The sequence below is a fragment of the Mesoplodon mirus genome, assembly GCF_964341445.2.
Source record: "Mesoplodon mirus genome assembly, chromosome: 7".
NCBI lineage: Eukaryota > Metazoa > Chordata > Mammalia > Artiodactyla > Ziphiidae > Mesoplodon > Mesoplodon mirus.
Genome location: NC_138983.1, coordinates 140,090,463 through 140,108,091, shown reverse-complemented (window position 1 = coordinate 140,108,091; position 17,629 = coordinate 140,090,463). Strand labels below are relative to the sequence as shown.

General features: G+C 51.1%; 1 protein-coding gene across 1 annotated transcript; it reads left to right on the top strand.

Moving 5' to 3' along the window:
• Nucleotides 1-5,398: 5,398 nt before the first annotated feature.
• SPATA19 (spermatogenesis associated 19) lies at nucleotides 5,399-9,991 on the top strand (the record flags this gene model as incomplete). Its single annotated transcript, XM_082628776.1, has 6 exons — nucleotides 5,399-5,476; nucleotides 5,646-5,702; nucleotides 6,195-6,287; nucleotides 6,464-6,555; nucleotides 9,569-9,646; nucleotides 9,925-9,991. 6 exons carry the CDS (start codon nucleotides 5,399-5,401, stop codon nucleotides 9,989-9,991), a joined length of 465 nt encoding a protein of 154 aa, XP_082484902.1.
• Nucleotides 9,992-17,629: the final 7,638 nt, after the last annotated feature.

The window sequence follows — 17,629 nt, the reverse complement described above, 5'->3', positions numbered from 1 at the left end:
GTAAAATGTAAAATGTCACAGCCTCTTTTGAAGAAAGCTTGATGTTTCTTAAAAAATTAAATATATACCAATTATTTAATGTTTGATATTATCCATCTTTTGCAATCTCTTTCCAAAAATATAAGAGAAGGGAACATATTCCAATTCATTCTGAGGCCAGTATTACCTTGATACCAAACTAGACAAGACCATTACAAGAAAATAAAACTATAGGCCAATAGCTCTTATAAATCTAGATCTAAAATCCTCAACAAAATACTAGCAAACTGAATCCTGCAACATATAAAAAGAATTATATACAAGTGGAATTATCCCAAGAGTACAAGATTCATTTAACATCTGAAAATCAAAAATTAATATATGATATTAATAGAGTGAAAGACGAAAACCACATGATCATCTCAAATGCAGGAAAAGCATTTGGCAAGATCCAATGCTTTTTGGTGAGAAAAACACTCAAAATCTAGGAATAGGAAGGAAAAGTCCTCAACTTGATAAAAGGCATCTACAAAGACCCCTCATTTAATGCCATACTTAATGATAAAAAACAATGCTTTTCTCTTAAAATCAGGAGCAAGAAAAGAATATCTACTCTCTCCAGTTTTACTTAACAATGCATAGCTGGGGCATTTGTGCAAGAAAAGGAAAAAGCATTCAGATTGGAAAGGAAGGAAAATTATCTCTATTCACAGAAGACATGATCTTGTATGTAGAAAATTCTAAGAAAACCACTAAAAACTGTTACAATGATTTAAGCAAAGTTATAAAGTACAAGGTTAATACTTAAAAATCCACTATATTTTTATATAGAAGAAATGCCAAATTCAAAAATGAAATTAAGAAACGTCCATTTACAATAGCATCAAAAAGAATAAAATGCTTAGGAATAAACCTAATAAATGAAATACAAGACTTGTACATTGAAAACTACAAAACTTCGATGAAAGAAATTAAAGAATATATAAATAAATAGAAAAACACTCCATGTTCTTGGAATGGAAGATTGTTGTGAAGATGACAGTACTCTCCAATCAATCCACAGATTCAATGCAATCCCCATCAAGATGCCACAGGCTTTTTTTTTTTCTTTTTGCGAAACTTGACAATTCTGATCCTAAAATTCATGTGGAAATGCAAGAACTCACAATAGCCAAAATAATCTTAAAAAAGAGAACAAAGTTGGAGACTCACACTTCTCAATGTCATAACATACTAGAAAGCTATAGTAATCAAGACAGTGTGGCATTGGCATAAGGATAGATACATATATCGATGGAAAGGAGTTGACCGTCCAGAAACAAACCCTTACATTTATAGTTAATTAATTTTTGACAAGGGTACCAACACAGTTCAATGGAGAAACTACTTCTTTTCAACGAATGGTGCTAGGACAACTGGATTCCACATGCAAAACAATGAGGTTGGACCCCCACCTCACACCGTATATAACTGAAAATAGACCATAGGCGTCAATGTACAAGCTACAGCTGTTAAACTATTAGAAGAAACAAAGGAATAAATCTTCATGACCATGGGCTAGGCAACAGTTCCTTAGATATGGCACCAAAAGCACAAGCAACAAAAGTACAAATAGATACATTGGGCTTCGTCATTGTGTGATAAATGATGACTTTATCGATCCCTTTGCTCTTCAAATGCTATCCTCAAGAAAGTGAACAGACAGCCCATAGAATAGGAGAAAGTATTTGCTAAGCATGTATCTGACCAGACACTTGTACACAGAATATATAAGGAACTCTTACAACTCAACAGTAAAAGACAAATAAGCAAAATGGCAAAGGATTTGAATATACATTTCTCCAAAGAAGATATACAAATGGCCAATAAGCTCATGAGGAGATGTGTGGCATCATTAATCATTAGGGAAATACAACTCAAACCCACAATGGGATACTACTTCACCGTCACTAGAATGGCTCATATCAGAGTGACAGATGCTAACAATGTTGGCAAAGATGTGGAGAACTTGGAACTCTCATGTGTTTATGGGGGGAATGTGAAATGATGCTGCCATTTAGGACAGATTTTGACAGTTCCTCAAAAATAGAGTTACCACGGGGCTTCCCTGGTGGCGCAGTGGTTGGGAGTCTGCCTGCCGATGCAGGGGATGCGGGTTCGTGCCCCAGTCTGGGGGTGTCCCACATGCCGCGGAGCGGCTGGGACCGTGGGCCGTGGCCGCTGGGCCTGCGCGCCTGGAGGCTGTGCTCCGTGGCGGGAGGGACCACGGCAGTAGGAGGCCCGCGTACCGCAAAAAAAAAAAAAAAAAAAAAAAAAAATTAAAAAAAAAAATAGAGTTACCATATAGCTCCGATGCCTAATGCCATTAATCACTTAATTAAGTGAAAAGTAAACTATTCCTGATTAGCATTATAAATCCAGTCATCTGCCTAAACTTTAAAAGAGTGACAATAACAAGTGTTGGCAGAAACATGAAGTAACTATTACAGGCAGTAGTTGGTACAACCGACTTGCAGTACTCTTGTTTTTTTTTTTTACACGGTATGCGAGCCTCTCACTGTTGTGGCCTCTCCCGTTGCAGAGCACAGGCTCTGGACACGCAGGCCCAGCGGCCATGGCTCACGGGCCCAGCTGCTCCGTGGCATGTGGGATCTTCCCAGACTGGGGCATGAACCCATGTCCCCTGCATCGGTAGGTGGACTCTGAACCACTGCCCCACCAGGGAAGCCCCAGTACTCTTTTTTTTAAACATTTTGTGAGAATTTGTTTTTATTTATTTATTTATTTATTTATTGCGATGCATGGGCCTCTCACTGTTGTGGCCTCTCCCGTTGCGGAGCACAGGCTCTGGGCGCGCAGGCTCAGTGGCCATGGCTCACAGGCCCAGCCGATCCGCGGCATGTGGGATCTTCCCGGACCGGGGCACGAACCCGTGTCCCCTGCATCGGCAGGCAGACTCTCAACCACTGTGCCACCAGGGAAGCCCTATTTTTATTCTTTAAATATTTTGTTTATTTACTTATTTGGTTGCACCAGGTCTTAGTTGCAGCAGGTGGGCTCCTTAGTTGCAGCTCGCTGGCTCCTTAGTTGTGGCATGTGAACTCTTAGTTGCAGCATGCATGTGGGATCTAGTTCCCTGACCAGGGATCGAAACTGGACCCTCTGTATTGGGAGTGCAGAGTCCTATCCATTGCACCACCAGGAAAGTCCCCAGCACTCTGTTATATATTAGTGCTAAATATATGTAAAGCCTATGACCTAGCAACTCTGCTCTTTGTTATGTATATGTACAGAAGATTTAGTGCTTATGTCAAGGAAAAGATAGGTAAAAGAATGTTCATAGCAGCATTACTTTAAAAAGCGTCAAACTTTTAGATTAACACAAATGTCCATCAGTTGTAAATTTGATAAATAATTTGTGTTATGGTAATACAGTGAGATACTAGGCAAAACACTTATGGTGATAGATGTCAAAATGTTGGTCCTCTTGTGGGTCTGGGGGCCTGTTGAGGTGCTGGAAATGTTCTATATCTTGATCTGGGTGGTGGCTAAACGTGTGTATGTATGTGCGTGTGTGTATATAAACACACGTATGTGTGTGTGCGCATGTGTGCACACATGCTTAAAATTTTTTTCTGAGCTGTGAATGTATTTATATATTTTACTCTATGCATTTCATAACATAGTAATAAAATGTGAGAATAGATTTATGTATGTGTTTCATTTTGGAAACATAAACACAGATGCACAGCCTAGAAACTTATGAAAATCCTTCTGAGGAACAAAGTTGAAGAGACAGGGAAGGAGATGGAACTTCCCTGAGTTTGTCTTTTCATGTAGTTTTAATTTTTGAATAACATTGATGTTTTAAGTATTCAAACAATAAAATTACATCAGTAAGGATGGAAACAGTTTTTAGGAGATAGTAGCAGAAACAGAGGTGTTGATGAGTAATTTCATCTTCTGGTTTACAGCTTCCAGTCTCCCTTGGCATTGGTTTGGGGTCATATGACTAATACTGGCCAAAAAGCTTTAAGAAGAAGCCTTTGGGCTGGAACAGAAGAGGTGATTTTATTCCTCCATGTGTTCTCTTCCTTTGCTTGGCAGTCATAGAGGTCACATTCTGACAGCATGGAGCCAGAGGAAGGATTCATCCCTGTATCTCTAAGTCACCACATGGAGCACAGCTACCCTGAACTTGTGTTTGGAGAGTGAGAGTGAGTCTCGGCTTTCATTTGGGGACTTGTTTGTTGCCTTGGCGTAGCCTAGAGAAGATGTAAAATTGAGATGATTTGTTGAGAGTGAGGAGATATAGTGGCTATTTTAGGGAAGTTGGGGAGAGTGAGATAAAGGTTTTCTGTACTCTTCAGAAGAATCAGAATAGAACATTTATAGACTATTAGAGCTGGAAGAAAACTAGAGACATTATCCTTTTCTTTTCATTTTGAAGACAAAGAAACTAGGACCAGAGGGACTAATGATTTGGTCAACATCACATAACAGGTTAGTGGTGGAGACAGGATTACAACCCTCATTTCTGAGACCTTGAGAATAGACTCAGGGTTAGGCTACAACTACTTTTGAGAGCAGCTAAACATTTGCTTTAGGATATTGTGAACTTCACTTCCCTGGTGAAGGTTCTAGATGGGAATAGCAGCTATCTGAGCCCCTGTCAATTGTTTGCCCACAACTATGAAGTCACAACAGAATCCCCCTTTCATTTCTGCTTAACTGTCCTTCCACCTAGGCAGTCCACCATGGGTGACTTGGGAAAATCAGGAAATATGCTTCACAAGAAATGGCACTTGCACTTTTTACCCTTTACCTCTTATTGTTTGGATTATTTTTTGTGATTTGAATCACTTGTGTAAACAAAGTAGACACAAAAGTAAAACGTCCTTGTTGAGAGTTTTGCTCCTCCATCTTTGATGTTTTCTGGGTGGACGGGCCCATTCTCCCCATTTGTAAGAGGAAGAATAAGAAATGCTGTGGCATGGTTTGAACGAATGTCTAGAGGTCCCAGGTTATTTTGTTACAAATTTATTCTTTTGACTATAAAATCTCTTTCTGCTTCAGCAGTGCTCAAGAGTGGGTGACCAGCCATAAGCCTCCCTTACCCTCCATAATTTCGATCTCTGATTCAGTAACTTCCCCCTTGTATCTTTCTCAGGCTCATATCCTGACTGCCCACCTCCCACCTCCATTTCTGAGCTGTGGCCATCACTAATGTGGACACTTCCTCACCTTTCTTCTCTACCTCCACTCTGACCCTGGGGATTAAAGGAGGTCATTGTCACATCATCGTTGGCCAGCCAATCAGGTGGGCACCTCCCTCCAAGGACCTCCTTGTGCTAGAGGAGTTCTCAGCCTGCTTCAATGGAAGGAGGGAGCCACGAAGGAGGCTTGGCGTAATCCAAAGATGATAATTACAACATGGATTGTGTACATTCTTGCCCGGAAAGGTGCCGGCTTCCCCTTCCCGCCGAAAGTCAGTTCGGTAAGTGGGGCTGGTGGTAGCCACGTGGAAAGTGTGTCAGGTATCGTTTCCCCTCTGAGCCCCTGCTGCCACTTCTGGAGAGAAGATCTCACAGTGCTAACTGTGGATAATGGAGGAGGGGCTGGGTCTCTCTGTATTCTGAGGGCATCGACTTACCACTTTGTTGCAGGATGTGGAAGCTGTGGAGAGCGAGGCTGTGTCTATAGTACAGCACTGGTTGAAAAAAGTGAGTGAGATTCCTCTGGGACTCAGGGCACCACAGATTGTTGAGAGCTGGCCTCAGTGGGTGCAGGGAGCTGGACGTCCCTCCCCCTACAACCAGGAAACCCAAGCTCATTGCCCATCAGCCTGCCTAGAGCCGTGTCTGATCCACCACGTGTCTGGAAGGACCCGGGCTGTCCCCTCTCCAGAGACGGGCTGGCGTCACCACCAGCCCCGCCCTGCTTCTCAGGCACATGGGAGGGGAGGGGGTTTCAGATGCGTGGCCCCACTGTAGGGTGTCTCAGGAGGACCTTGGGCCCATGACTTACTGAGTCCCTGGAATTCCACAGGAAGGTAGCAGCAGACGAGCTAATTGCAGGAGCTGTGTGATACAGCGTGTTTGTGTGGGCACGCATGTGTGTGTTGTGATGGGGAAGAGGAAAAGGGAAAAGGAAGAGGAGGGAGAATTGGGGCCAGATAGAGTGACACTTTCTGAGGGAAACTGCTTGCCTTTCAGATTGAAGAAGAGGCTTCCCAGGACATAAAGGAGAAGATGTCCACCAACTGCCCTCCCAGGCATGGCCAAGATGCACACGTGACCAGAGACACGGTAATGGAACCTTTGAGCCACCCATCCTTGGGGGGGGCAAGGGGAGGGAAAGGGGGAGGTGGGTCCTACCACAAAGGGTCCTGGGCAAGTGGGCAGAGCTTGTCCAGGCTGGGCTCCACCCTGGCCATGGGGTCCTTGCTGGGCAGTAACCACTGGACTCCACCCCGATTTCCTAGGTGAAGCACCACCTCTCAAAGTCTGATTTGTTAACAAACCAGAGTCAGGAGGTCCTGGAGGAAAGAACAAGAATCCAGTTCATAAGATGGAGGTAAAGCATCTCACCTGCCCCGAGCTAGGCACGCTGTGGGGAGGGGGAAGCAGAGAAGGCACAAGCCCCCCCTCTTCGGGATTACTGGCCAACACAAACCCACGGCTCTCCTTCTCTAGAGATGTTGACTCCTTTGACAGTTTTTCAGCCTTACTTTGGGGTCTCTCTTTTTTTTTTTTGTCTGCGTTGAGTTTTCATTGCGTCGCGCGGGCTTCTCATTTCTCATCGCAGTGGCTTCTCTTGTTGCGAAGCACGGGCTCTAGGCGTGGGGGCTTCAGTAGTTGTGGTGCCTGGGCTCAGTAGTTGCGGCTCGTAGGCTCTAGAGCGCAGGCTGAGTAGTTGTGGCACATGGGTTTAGTTGCTCCGCGGCATGTGGGATCTTCCCAGACCAGAGCTCGAACCCGCACCGCCAGGGAAGCCCTTACTTTGGGGTCTTAAGGGAATATTTTTGCTATCTTGAAAGCCCAGCTCACTGCTAAATTTTAAAATGACTAGAGGGGTTGGAAAACTGGGCTTGCTTACCATTTCTTAAATGCTTCTGTTTAAATTTCAGATTTCTGTTGTTTTTGCACTTGATTTGTTCAGAAGTGGCTTCACTTTAAATAGACCTACTAGAGAACAGACTTGAGGATGTGGGGAGGGGGAAGGGTAGGCTGTGACAAAGTGAGAGAGTGGCATGGACATATATCCACTACCAAACGTAGAATAGATAGCTAGTGGGAAGCAGCCGCATAGCACAGGGAGATCAGCTCCGTGCTTTGTGACCACCTAGAGGGGTGGGATAGGAGAGGCTGGGAGGGAGACGCAAGAGGGAAGAGATATGGGAACATGTGTATATGTATAACTGATTCACTTTGTTATAAAGCAGAAACTAACACACCATTGTAAAGCAATTATACTCCAATAAAGATGTTAAAAGAAAAGAAAAGAAAACAAAATAGGCTCATAAAGTGAAAAAGCCAAAGCCCTCATCTTGGGCGGAGGTGAGAGGAGGTTTCTCAGCCCTGAGGCTAGAATTCTGTGCTACTGTGGAGTAGCCGTGTGCCGTGTCAACCCCAGCCTGCACAGACCATCTACACCGCCACCGCCTCTCCTGGCTCTGAAGAGCAAGATTCCAGGCAGGGGAGCTGGGCCTGGAACCTGGCTCACTGCCTCGGCACATGCTTCCCTGCCTCCTTCTGGGATGCATGTTCACTTGGGTCTCTTTTCCCAGTAGAGTCATTGTGGGATTCCGCTGGGCTTCCCCCCCGCTGTGAAGGAGCCCTCTCTCATCTCTGGACTTGGCTTCCTTCCTGTGCCGCCATCGCCAGCTTTGCTCTCTCCTATCAAGGAAGATACGTTTCTCAAGAAATGTGTTTTTGCTTCAGGATGTACAGTTTTCCTGTGTTTACACCTTCCAGTGGCATTAGCATTTTAAAAGAGGATTCAAATGCTCAAGAATTGCATAAGAGGAATGGTCTAATTTGAGGCCTCCCTGGGAAAGGTCTTTTTTGGATGGGAAGCCGGCCAAGGTCGCCCAAATCATGAACATTGGTGACTGTCCCCCGTCCACCGCCCTGGATGTGGGAGGCTTGTCCTCCCCTGACCTGGCCAAGCTACCAGCTCTGGCTGTTGCAGTTCCTTGTTTTGGACAATATGAACATCATCCTCTGGTGTTTTTTAGAGCTTGGCTGTGTAGCGTAAGTAGGTTAAAGCTTTGGAGACATGGGACAGAAATCAGTCAATTATCTACATACAAGTTTTCCACTCTGGATATTCTGTGGAGATTTTAAACCAATAAACTCAGCCTGGTCCTCCCTCCGATCCACTGATTTTGGTATCCTCCTATTAGTTTCATTAACTACGTAGTCAGGGTTGCATATCCCTTTATTAAGCACCACTGAATGCTCATTTATATGGTAGATGTGTACTGGCCACCTGATGTTTGCTAGGGCCTCTGGAAGAGAGAACAACATAAACCAAGTTCCCCATTTGAAAGGATACAAGTGACCTGGGTGGAGAAGCATGTGAGCACTGAAGGACATGTTGGGGACGCCCGTAGGAGGGCACAGTAGGGGTTCGGGCTGCACAGGCTCTCGGCTTTGCTGCCTAGGCTTCAGAAGGGTTCCTAGCAGGACGTTCACCTGGGCTGACACGTGTCTGGGCAGGGACTGGACACACAGGAGCCCGAGCCAGGTAGGGCCTTCCACACGGGCAGGAGCCTGGCACCTTGGCCAACCCCGTCCAGCCTCTGTGTCCCCTTCTTCTTGGAGGCATCACAAGTCCCCTCAGGCCCTCTGTCCTTTCTTCTCTCTCTCTTTGGGCACTGACCAGCTCCATTTTATATGAGCCATATTCCGGAGCACGTTTGGGCTGTGGGTCCTTATAGGCGGTATCAAAGCTGAATTCACAGGGAAAACCCCAAAGCACCTAGAGCAAGGCATTACCCAGAAGGCACTGTCAAGAATGGGGTGGTCCGGTGGGCACAAGAATGGTGGTCCAGTGGGCAGGCTGCTTTTCCTGGAGTGGAGGGTTTGTGAGGGTTTGTTGGGGTGTGGAGTTGGGAAGGGCATGAAGTGGACCGTGGTGAGGAAGGCAAGTCCAGAACAGTGAAATAAAACGAAAACAACAGCAGCAAAGAGGAGCCTGCAGCTTCTTTGTGACGGAATGTTCTAGAAGGATCTCTAAACCATAGTGACTGGCACAATGCTGATGATAGAGAGCTGGTGATGAAGCTGGAGAGGAATTCAGACTCGCTCTGTAACTCTAGCAAAGGCGCGTAACCTCTCCGTCTCCTTGACTCTGCTTAGGACCATTTGCTACCTGCCCAGGATCGTTGCGGGGCTCAGGGGTACTTGGTTAGTAAAAAGAACGCTTTGTGTTACTGGTACAAGGAGGGTGAAGGTGCAGCTCAAAAGCTTATGGTGACAGGGTCAGAGCTATGGTCCCCCGTGATTCCAACCCTGGAGGTTCCACGGTGACTGGTTAGTAGAGAAGGAACCCGGGAACCCCAACGTCTGATGGTGTTTTGCAGCCATACCCGCATCTTCCCAGTGCCAAGCGAGGTGAGAAATGATGCCATGCGAGAACGGATAGAGCAGGTGAGACGAAGGTAAGCATTCGAGATGAGGTGATTCGTGTCCTAACTGGGGACAGGTGGGTGGAGTGCTGCTGGCCTCTCCGTGGGTCTCCCTTAGCTCCACCCCTGGGCCTGGCCAAGCCAGGGGCCCTCGGCTGAGCGCCTCTTCCCGGGACTCAGCTCCTGGGCCCAGGCTCGGGCTGCCGACCCACCCGGCCCTGTGCGACGGTCTGGGTCTGTGCTCTCGGGGGGGCTCTGCCACCCTGTGCTCTCCCCGCTGACTCTCCTCTCCTCTCCTCTGTCCCCTGCAGCATATGCCATCTTACGGATGAGGCATCTCAGGAGCTTCACAAGAGAAATTCCTACTCAGACTGCTGAGAGCAGCAGGTGAGAGGGCTGACAGGTGAGGGGCCGGGCCAAGAGGACGGCCTCCCTGGGCAGAGAGCCGGCGCACTGGGTGGGGCTTGAGAATACCAGGGAGGGGCCTACACCTGGGCCACTGCGGGTCGGGAGCAAGCAGCTGCCTGAGGCTCCTGCCACGCCTCTCAGGTTTCCAGAAGGACTTGGAGTCAAGGTCAGATTTGCGTCTCTGAGTCTTCACTGTGGGGTCGCAGACCAGTGCTTCTCAGTTGTCCATGGGCCCCGGAGTCTCAGGGGCCAGGCGGTCGAGGCCGCAGTGGGACCTGCAGCTCTGAGTTGCTAGAGCTGCTGGGCGTAGCCGCTGCTGGTCTGCTGACCCCTCTCTGAGTCACAGGGTCACACAGCACTGGGGCGGGAGCGAGGGCGCGCAGGTTTTGGCCCAGCCCCCGATCAGGGCCGTGACCTTGGGTCGTGTGGCCTCGGCCTGCACGCGGTACCAGTGGTCATGGTAGGGCTGTTCGTGCTGCTCTGGAAGGTGGCGAGCGGAGGCCAGGAGATGCCTCTCCAGGAGGTATCTGTCCGTGAAAGGTTGCTGCACCCCTGCCACGCGGGAGAGACCATGCTGATCGTCGTGGCGGCTGACGGGGGGGCCACCAGCATGCTTAGAGGAGGGCCGTGCTGGTGTATGCTGGCATTTATTGAGCACTTACTGTATGCCAGCTCTGCACGAGGCACTTTGCCTAGGTTTCTCATCCGACCCAAATGACTGTAAGAGGAGGGTGTGGTGGTGCAGCTGTTCTCACAGTAGAGATTCGGCCACCCTGGAGAGCAGGTGATGGCTTTCTTCCAGCTCCAGCGTGGGCGATTGCTTCATGCTCTGGTGCCTGTTTCCTGACTTCAGGACGTTGCCTTGTGGACCATGGGGTCCAGCACGTGGCAAGCGCCGTGTCCGTGGTTTGCTGACGTCAGCAGGGATGAGGAGTCGGGGGTGCCTGCTGGCACCTCTGTGTTTGAAGGAGCGGAGCCAGGCTCCTGCACCAGCTCTGCCTGACACACCACCCCTCCTCCTCGAGGGGCTTCCCACTCCTGTATCCTGCTCTGTGCATGTCGGGAGCAGCGGGCTTAAGGAGGCCTTGCCAGCCCTGCCTGTCAGCCTTCGCACATTTCCGTGATGCGCCCCTGGGCATTTCCCTGCCTCCCAGGTTGATGCCCTTCAGGGTCAAGGAGCTGCCTGTGTCAGAAGGATGTCCAACCCCCCTTGACCTGAGGAGTGACCACACCTGGGCAGAGAGAATCCAGCGGGTGAGCCCTTCCTTCGGACAGTGGCAGCACTGGAGTCTTCCTGCTGAACTGCTGATAAAGAGATGCACTGTTTAACCACCACCCCGGCCTCTGGTGTGTGTGCTTTGCCATCGTTCATTCATTGGACCCTGAGCACCTCACGGGCTTGCCTCTGGGGACACACGCTCTCAGCCTTGTGGGGAGACAGCTGACAGGCCCTTACCATTGTGTGAAGCAGGCTATGCTGGGGTTCCTGGGCTGTTAGGGGCAGGGCTGTGCTGGGGCAGGAGGACTTCCTGGGGGAGGTGTGGCGTGTCTATTTCACTGAAGTATTTTATGTTCATTTACTCCTCCTCTAGAGCACTTCCTTTCCTTATGTAGACCCATGTTTCTGACCTACATCCTTTTTCCTCCTTAAGAACTGTTAACATTTCTTGCAAGGCAGGTCTGCTGGCAGCAGTTTCCTTTGTCTGAGAAAGTATTTCCATTTCATTCTGAAGGCCAGCTTTGAAGAATACAGAAGTCTAGGGGTTTTTTTCCCCCCAACACTTTGAATATTTTGCTCCACTCTCTTCTTGCTGGCATGGTTTCTGAAGGGAAGTTGGATGTGTTTTTATCCTGCTCCTCTCTGGGTAAGGTCCCCCCACCCCAGCGTTCAAGATTTTTTTTGTGTGTGTTTGATTTTCTGCAGTTTGAATATATGTTCAGGTGTAGATGTTTTGGTGTTTATCCTGCTTGGTGTTAAGAGCTTCCTGGATTTGTTGGTTGGGGTCTGTCCTTAATTTTGGAAAATTCTCAACTATTATTTCCTCAAATATTTTTTCTGTTCTTTTCGTTTCTTTCCTGGTGTTCCCATTACTCAAATGTTACACCTTTTGTAATTGTCCGCCAGTTCTTGCATATTCTCTTCCACTTCTTTTCATTCTTTTTCTTTTCTCTTTGCTTTTCCATTTGGAAACTTCCTACTGACATTTCTTAAACCTTACTGACTCTTTCCTTGTCCATGTCTAGCCTGCAGATGAGCCCATCAAAGGCATTCTTCATTTCCATTTCAGCGTTTCTTCTTTCTGGCATTTCCTTCTGATTCTTTCTTGGGGTTCCCATCTCTCTACTTACGTTACCCATGTGTTCTTGCATGGTGTCCACCTTTTGCACTAGAGCCCTTAGCCTATTTATCAAGGTTGTTTTACATTCCCAGTCTGGTGATTCCAACCTCTCTGCCATGTCCGAGTCTGATGCTTGCTCCGCCTCTTCAGAATGTATGTTTCACCTTTCATCATACCTTGTCGTTTTTTGCTGAAAGCCAGGTAAGATGAATGAGATAGAGGAACTGAGGTAGACAGGCCTTCAGTGTGAGGTTTTATACTTGTCTGGTTAGGGGTCAGGCTGTGTTTACTCCTTCCAGCAGCTGTGGTGTCAGAGGCTAAAATTTCCTTTCATGTCCTTGCTTTTTGTCTTTGGGTTTCCCTAGAGATTCTTCCTTAAATAGGGCCCGAAGCTTGCAGTTCTTTGAGGTGTAATCCCCTCTTACTTTACAGGAGCCCTATTGATGTGGTGAGGTGTGAGGGGCAGGGAGGGGAGCATCCTGTAATCCTCGAACTTGGTCTTGGTCTCAGTTAACCTGTGCCCCTGGCCTGTGACCTTCACATGTGTTTCTCCCCCAACTCCTACCTCAGGAGGGACGGGAAAACGGGAGGGGGCTACAGTTAAATATTTTCCTTCCCTCGGCCAGGTAGGCTCTGGCAAAATAGATTTCCTTGAGAGCAGGCCTTTGTTAAGGAAAACAGAATGCTTAAGACATATTTCAAAATGGCTATTTCTCCCTCCTCTTGCTGGGAGATGGGGGTGGGGGAGGTTTCTCTGATCTTCACTGTGAGAACCTGGTGGGATTCCTTAGATCCTTCCTACGACTGGCCTCCTGGACTTGTTAACTCTCAAGCCTGTCCACACTGAGTTACCAGTAGTCCATCAACTATAGTTTAAGCCTTGCTCCCTGGCCCTGGTTCCTGGAGGTTCTGCTCTGGTACATTGTGAGTCTCTGTATCCACCTGTCTGTCTCTCCTAGTTTCAGGTCAGCGGTTTACCCCGTGACCTTAGTTCTCTGATGGATCTGGGAAGAGTTGTTGCTCTTCGGTTTATTCAGCTTTTTTTTCTTACTGCGAGGATGGGTGAGGACTTCCAAGCTCTTTACACACAGACCAGAGACTGGAGACATCGCTCTCACATTTATTGAGTGTGCAGTAGAATAACAGCCAGTGTTTGGTGACCTCTTAGCATGTACCAGGGACTATAAGCACTTAACCCAAGCTGCCCTTTGGTGTGGATACTTTTATTATTAGCGAGGAGACCACGTAAGACCAGGAGGTGGTGACCTTGACCACAGTCACCGTGTGACTGAGCAGTGATGGAGCCCAGCCCGGCCTTCTGGCTCCAGGCCTCCTCTCTCAGCTGCTTTGTGTGTGGGTCCTGGGCTGGGCTGGGGAACATGCAGTAAATGAAACCTCCGTCCCTGTCCTGGTGGAACTTTTGGTTTGACAGGGGAGACAAAGTTTTAGACTACATCAGTCACAATTTTCTCAACTACCATAAAGGAGAAGTACTATATGTAATGGGAACTTGCCCTGATCAGAGAAGAGAACTAAGATTTACTTTCGCTTATTTTAAAATCATCACCTCATTTTGCAGGTGAAGAGCTGGAAGTTCAGAGAGGTTAAGTGGCTTTCCTGATGCCACACAACCATTAGACGCATGGCCAGGATTGGAATGCAGGCCGTCTCAGGCCATACCACTGTGCACGCTGGGGTGAGGGGTCGTTTTGGTGGACAGTAGTGGTGGTGCTGGTGACCTTGGCCAGCCTGACACTGTGGAGGGGAGGGGGCAGAGGTAGGACGGGTCCTGCCCCACTATACCTGGAGGTCAGGGATGCCTGCACTTCCTTCCCATCACTGTCCCCTCGCAGCTTCCCTCTGCCTGTTCATGTAGCAGAGGAGGGGAGTGAGAAGAGCGGCAGTAGGACTGGCCAGGCAGGGGCTCCAGGACAGGAGGAAAAGCAGCAAGGCTGCTCTGGCTGGACAGGAGCGGAGGGAGAGGGGCACAGAGGAGGGAGCTGAGAGGGGCCCGGGCCAGGCCACGCGGGTGGGGCCTTGCCCCAGCAGAGATGGGAAGCGCAGGAGTGTTACCTGTGGAGCCGGGCTGCGGTGAGGGTGGGGGCGGAGAGCCCAGGAGGGGTCCCCAGGGAGCGAGGGGATGGGCTTGAGACAGGACGGAGGCGACCTGGTGATGGTGGCACCTGCAGAGTGGGGAAGGAGGGACATGGGGACAGCTGGCTACAGGGGTGCACTGCCCAGGAAGGTGTCTCATGGGGTAGGCTCAGTTTGGGTCCTGATGTGGCCTTGCAGGTGATTTCCAGCAGGTGGATGGACAGACAGGGCCGGGCTGGAGGGGTGGCCCCTGAGAGTGCCTGGGGCAGGGCCAGGCTGACCTTTGCGGGCAGGGCTGCAGTCCAGACCTCAGCAGGAGGATGGAGGAAGGGAAGAGGTCCACGGGCCACTCTCTGCAGTCCCAGAAGCTCTGCCTTCCCGACTTCTCCTCATGCTCCTGGGGAGGTGCCAAGAGACGCTCAGCTGGCCAGGCCTCTCAGCCTCAGGCTCCTGGGTCACAGTTCAGTGAAGGGACAACACCTGCTTCACAGTCCAAACTGAGCGCCAGTTTTGCCGGAAACCACCAGATGGTGCCATTTCCATGTAAAAACAGGTTTCCTGAAGGTGAAGCCTGTGTGCGACTCAGGGTTTAGATTTTATCGCCACTTGGGAAGCGTGAGCAGATGGGAGGCCTTTGAGCATCTTAGTTTAATGATGACTACAGTTCACGTCCACATCCATGAACTATGGTAGGACTACTAACTCAAATGAAGCGTCCTGAGCGTTTACGTGCAGCCGCGAGCGGCTCCCCAGGCGAACATTCTGTGGCGTCCTCAGGGGCTCAGGGTGGTGGAAGGCCGACAGGCACAGACATAACGCAGGGTTGTGTGAGCATAGACGGGAGAGCAGAGGAGGGAGTGGCCTCTGCTTGAGAGAAAGTGTGGACTTCCCTGCGAGGGGACATTCAGCAGAGGCTTCTCCAGGCTCCGGCAACGAGGAGGGGTCTTCTAGGCAGGGGACAGCCCTGCGGGAAGGTGTGGAGGACAGTTAGGGACGTGGGCCTGGCCCTGAGTGTTTGGAAGGCAGGGTGTGGTGGAGATCACGGCAGGAGAGGAGGCGGGTAGCCTACAGGTGTGTGCAAGAGAACCCCGTGGAACCTGCTAGGGTACCCGAGGAAAGGAGCTGGACGTGCGTGCTGGCCGGGGGGCGGGGGGTGGGCGGCGTGCCCTTGCCCCCAGCTTCAGGCACCTGGACAAGCAGGGGCGCTGTAGCCCTCGGGAAGGAAGGGAGACCACAGTCCTGGGCCCGGCCGGCCCGCCCTCTCGCTCAAGCACGTGGAGTGGGCGGAGCGAGGGGCCAGCGTTGGTGGTGTAGCCGCGGCTCCTCCAGACCCTGGGTGGAAATGAAATCATTAAGTGGCTCAGATGGAGTTTTGTTCTGTGCGTGATTAACCCCAGGAGGGGAGTTTGGGAACAAATATGCCTCCTCTACCTGTATTACAGGGGGACTGAGCCACGGTAAATTAAAAGAAAATCACTGGCAAATTTGGGACCAGTCAGCTGTGACCAAGCCATTAGTGTAGTTAAGTGAAGCTGAAAGAGCTAATAAAGGCTTTTTGGGTCATGGATCCTTCCGGGAGGGGAGGGTGAGGCGGGGGGGCGGGCAGGCCGGCAGGGAGCTGGTCCCCACGCTGCACGTGGCGGCCTTCCCTGGGACTTGGCGGAGGTGCTGCTGGCGGTGGGCTGCTGTGTGTCGTTTCCTAACGGGGAACTTAATCCTAGGAAGAGACAGGACCGAGACCCAGCCTTGGCCTCTGGTGTATCAGAAGACAGACTGGGTCTTGGCAAAGTGGAGCCTTGGGACATGGACGTGGGAGCAGCATCTCCTGAGCCTGTTGCCCAGAGTGAGGTGCGAGGGGCCCACGCTGGGGAACCCCATGGGGACCCCCACGACGGAGGCCTAGCCTGTGCCCTGGATGTCCACCGAGAGCTGGGGTGGCTCTGGTCCATGCCCAGAGGAGGGTGTTGGACGCCCAGCCAAACCAGGACCTGAATGTGGGGCGCCAGACAGGGAGGGGATGGGCTCCCGCCTGTGCAGGCGAGTTCTGCAAGCTCCTAGACCACCCCAGGGTGCGGGGTGCGGGCGCCCGCGGCTGGAGGGCAAAGCGAGAGCTGGCCGTGCCCAGGCCAGACTCCAGGGACCCACCAGTGGCGCTGGCCGTGCTGCCCTGTCCTGTCCACGTCTGCCCCGGGGGCACTGGCACCGGCCACCCGAGGTGGGTGCGTGCAGACCAGCAGCCCTCAGTGCCTCCCGGATTGAAGCCCAGTTGCCGGGCCGGTGCCCACGTGCAGGGGTGGGGCTGGGCCTCCCCGACGCCTCGCCCCTGCATCTGCATCACTACCCCCCTCCATCCCCTCCTACCCCCCTCCCCCCAGGCCCTGCAGGAAAGCAGGAGCTGGGCTCGGTTCTGTCAAGGAGGGCGGGGACCCCGGCCTGCAGGTGCAGGGTCCCCAGTCAGTGGGCTTGGCTGGGGTGGGGAAGCCTGGGGGGTTCGAGGGGAAGATGGCAAAGGCTGTCTGTGCGGCTGAGCCGCCCCTCCCTCTGCTTCACGGCAGCACTGGGAGGGCGGCTGGCTCAGGTGCTCCCCACGCCTGTGGAAGGGACGCCCTGCTGGGCCTCAGGCGAGAGTGCGGGCCTCCGGGTTTGCAGTACCATTTCCTAGTGCTCCCCTCAGAGCCTCCACCCTTGCAGGGCTGTCACTTAGGGCGCCCTCCTAAGGCAGCTCTCTGTGGGTGGGCCTGGAGGCCTGGGAATGAAGGGCTTGGTCCCAGGAGGAGCTCTGTGGTGTGCGGGGCTCCTGAGCCAGGAGCTTCCGCCTTCCGGGGAGGAGATGGCGACCTGTCACTCCCAGAGGGAGGCTCAGCCACTGCCCCCAGGAGCTGGCGCTGGACAGTGACAGGCCCTGGGTGCATCTCAAGATGCTGGGGCGCCAGACAACGTCTGGGGAAAAAGCTGTTGGGAGCCCTTCTGGGAGCCGGTGTGTGAGGGGTGTGTTTTCAGACCCACGCATGGTCGAGTCAGGTTGGCCCCTCAGGTGGGTGAGGTTCGCCAGCTCCGCGGGCTCTGGAGACCTGCCTTGGGGACCAGCTGGACCCGGGGACGCCCCACACCCTGGGGAGGGGCCTTCTCTGGGCCCGTGTGGCAACTGAGGAAAGGTACTTCCCTGGCCTTGAGC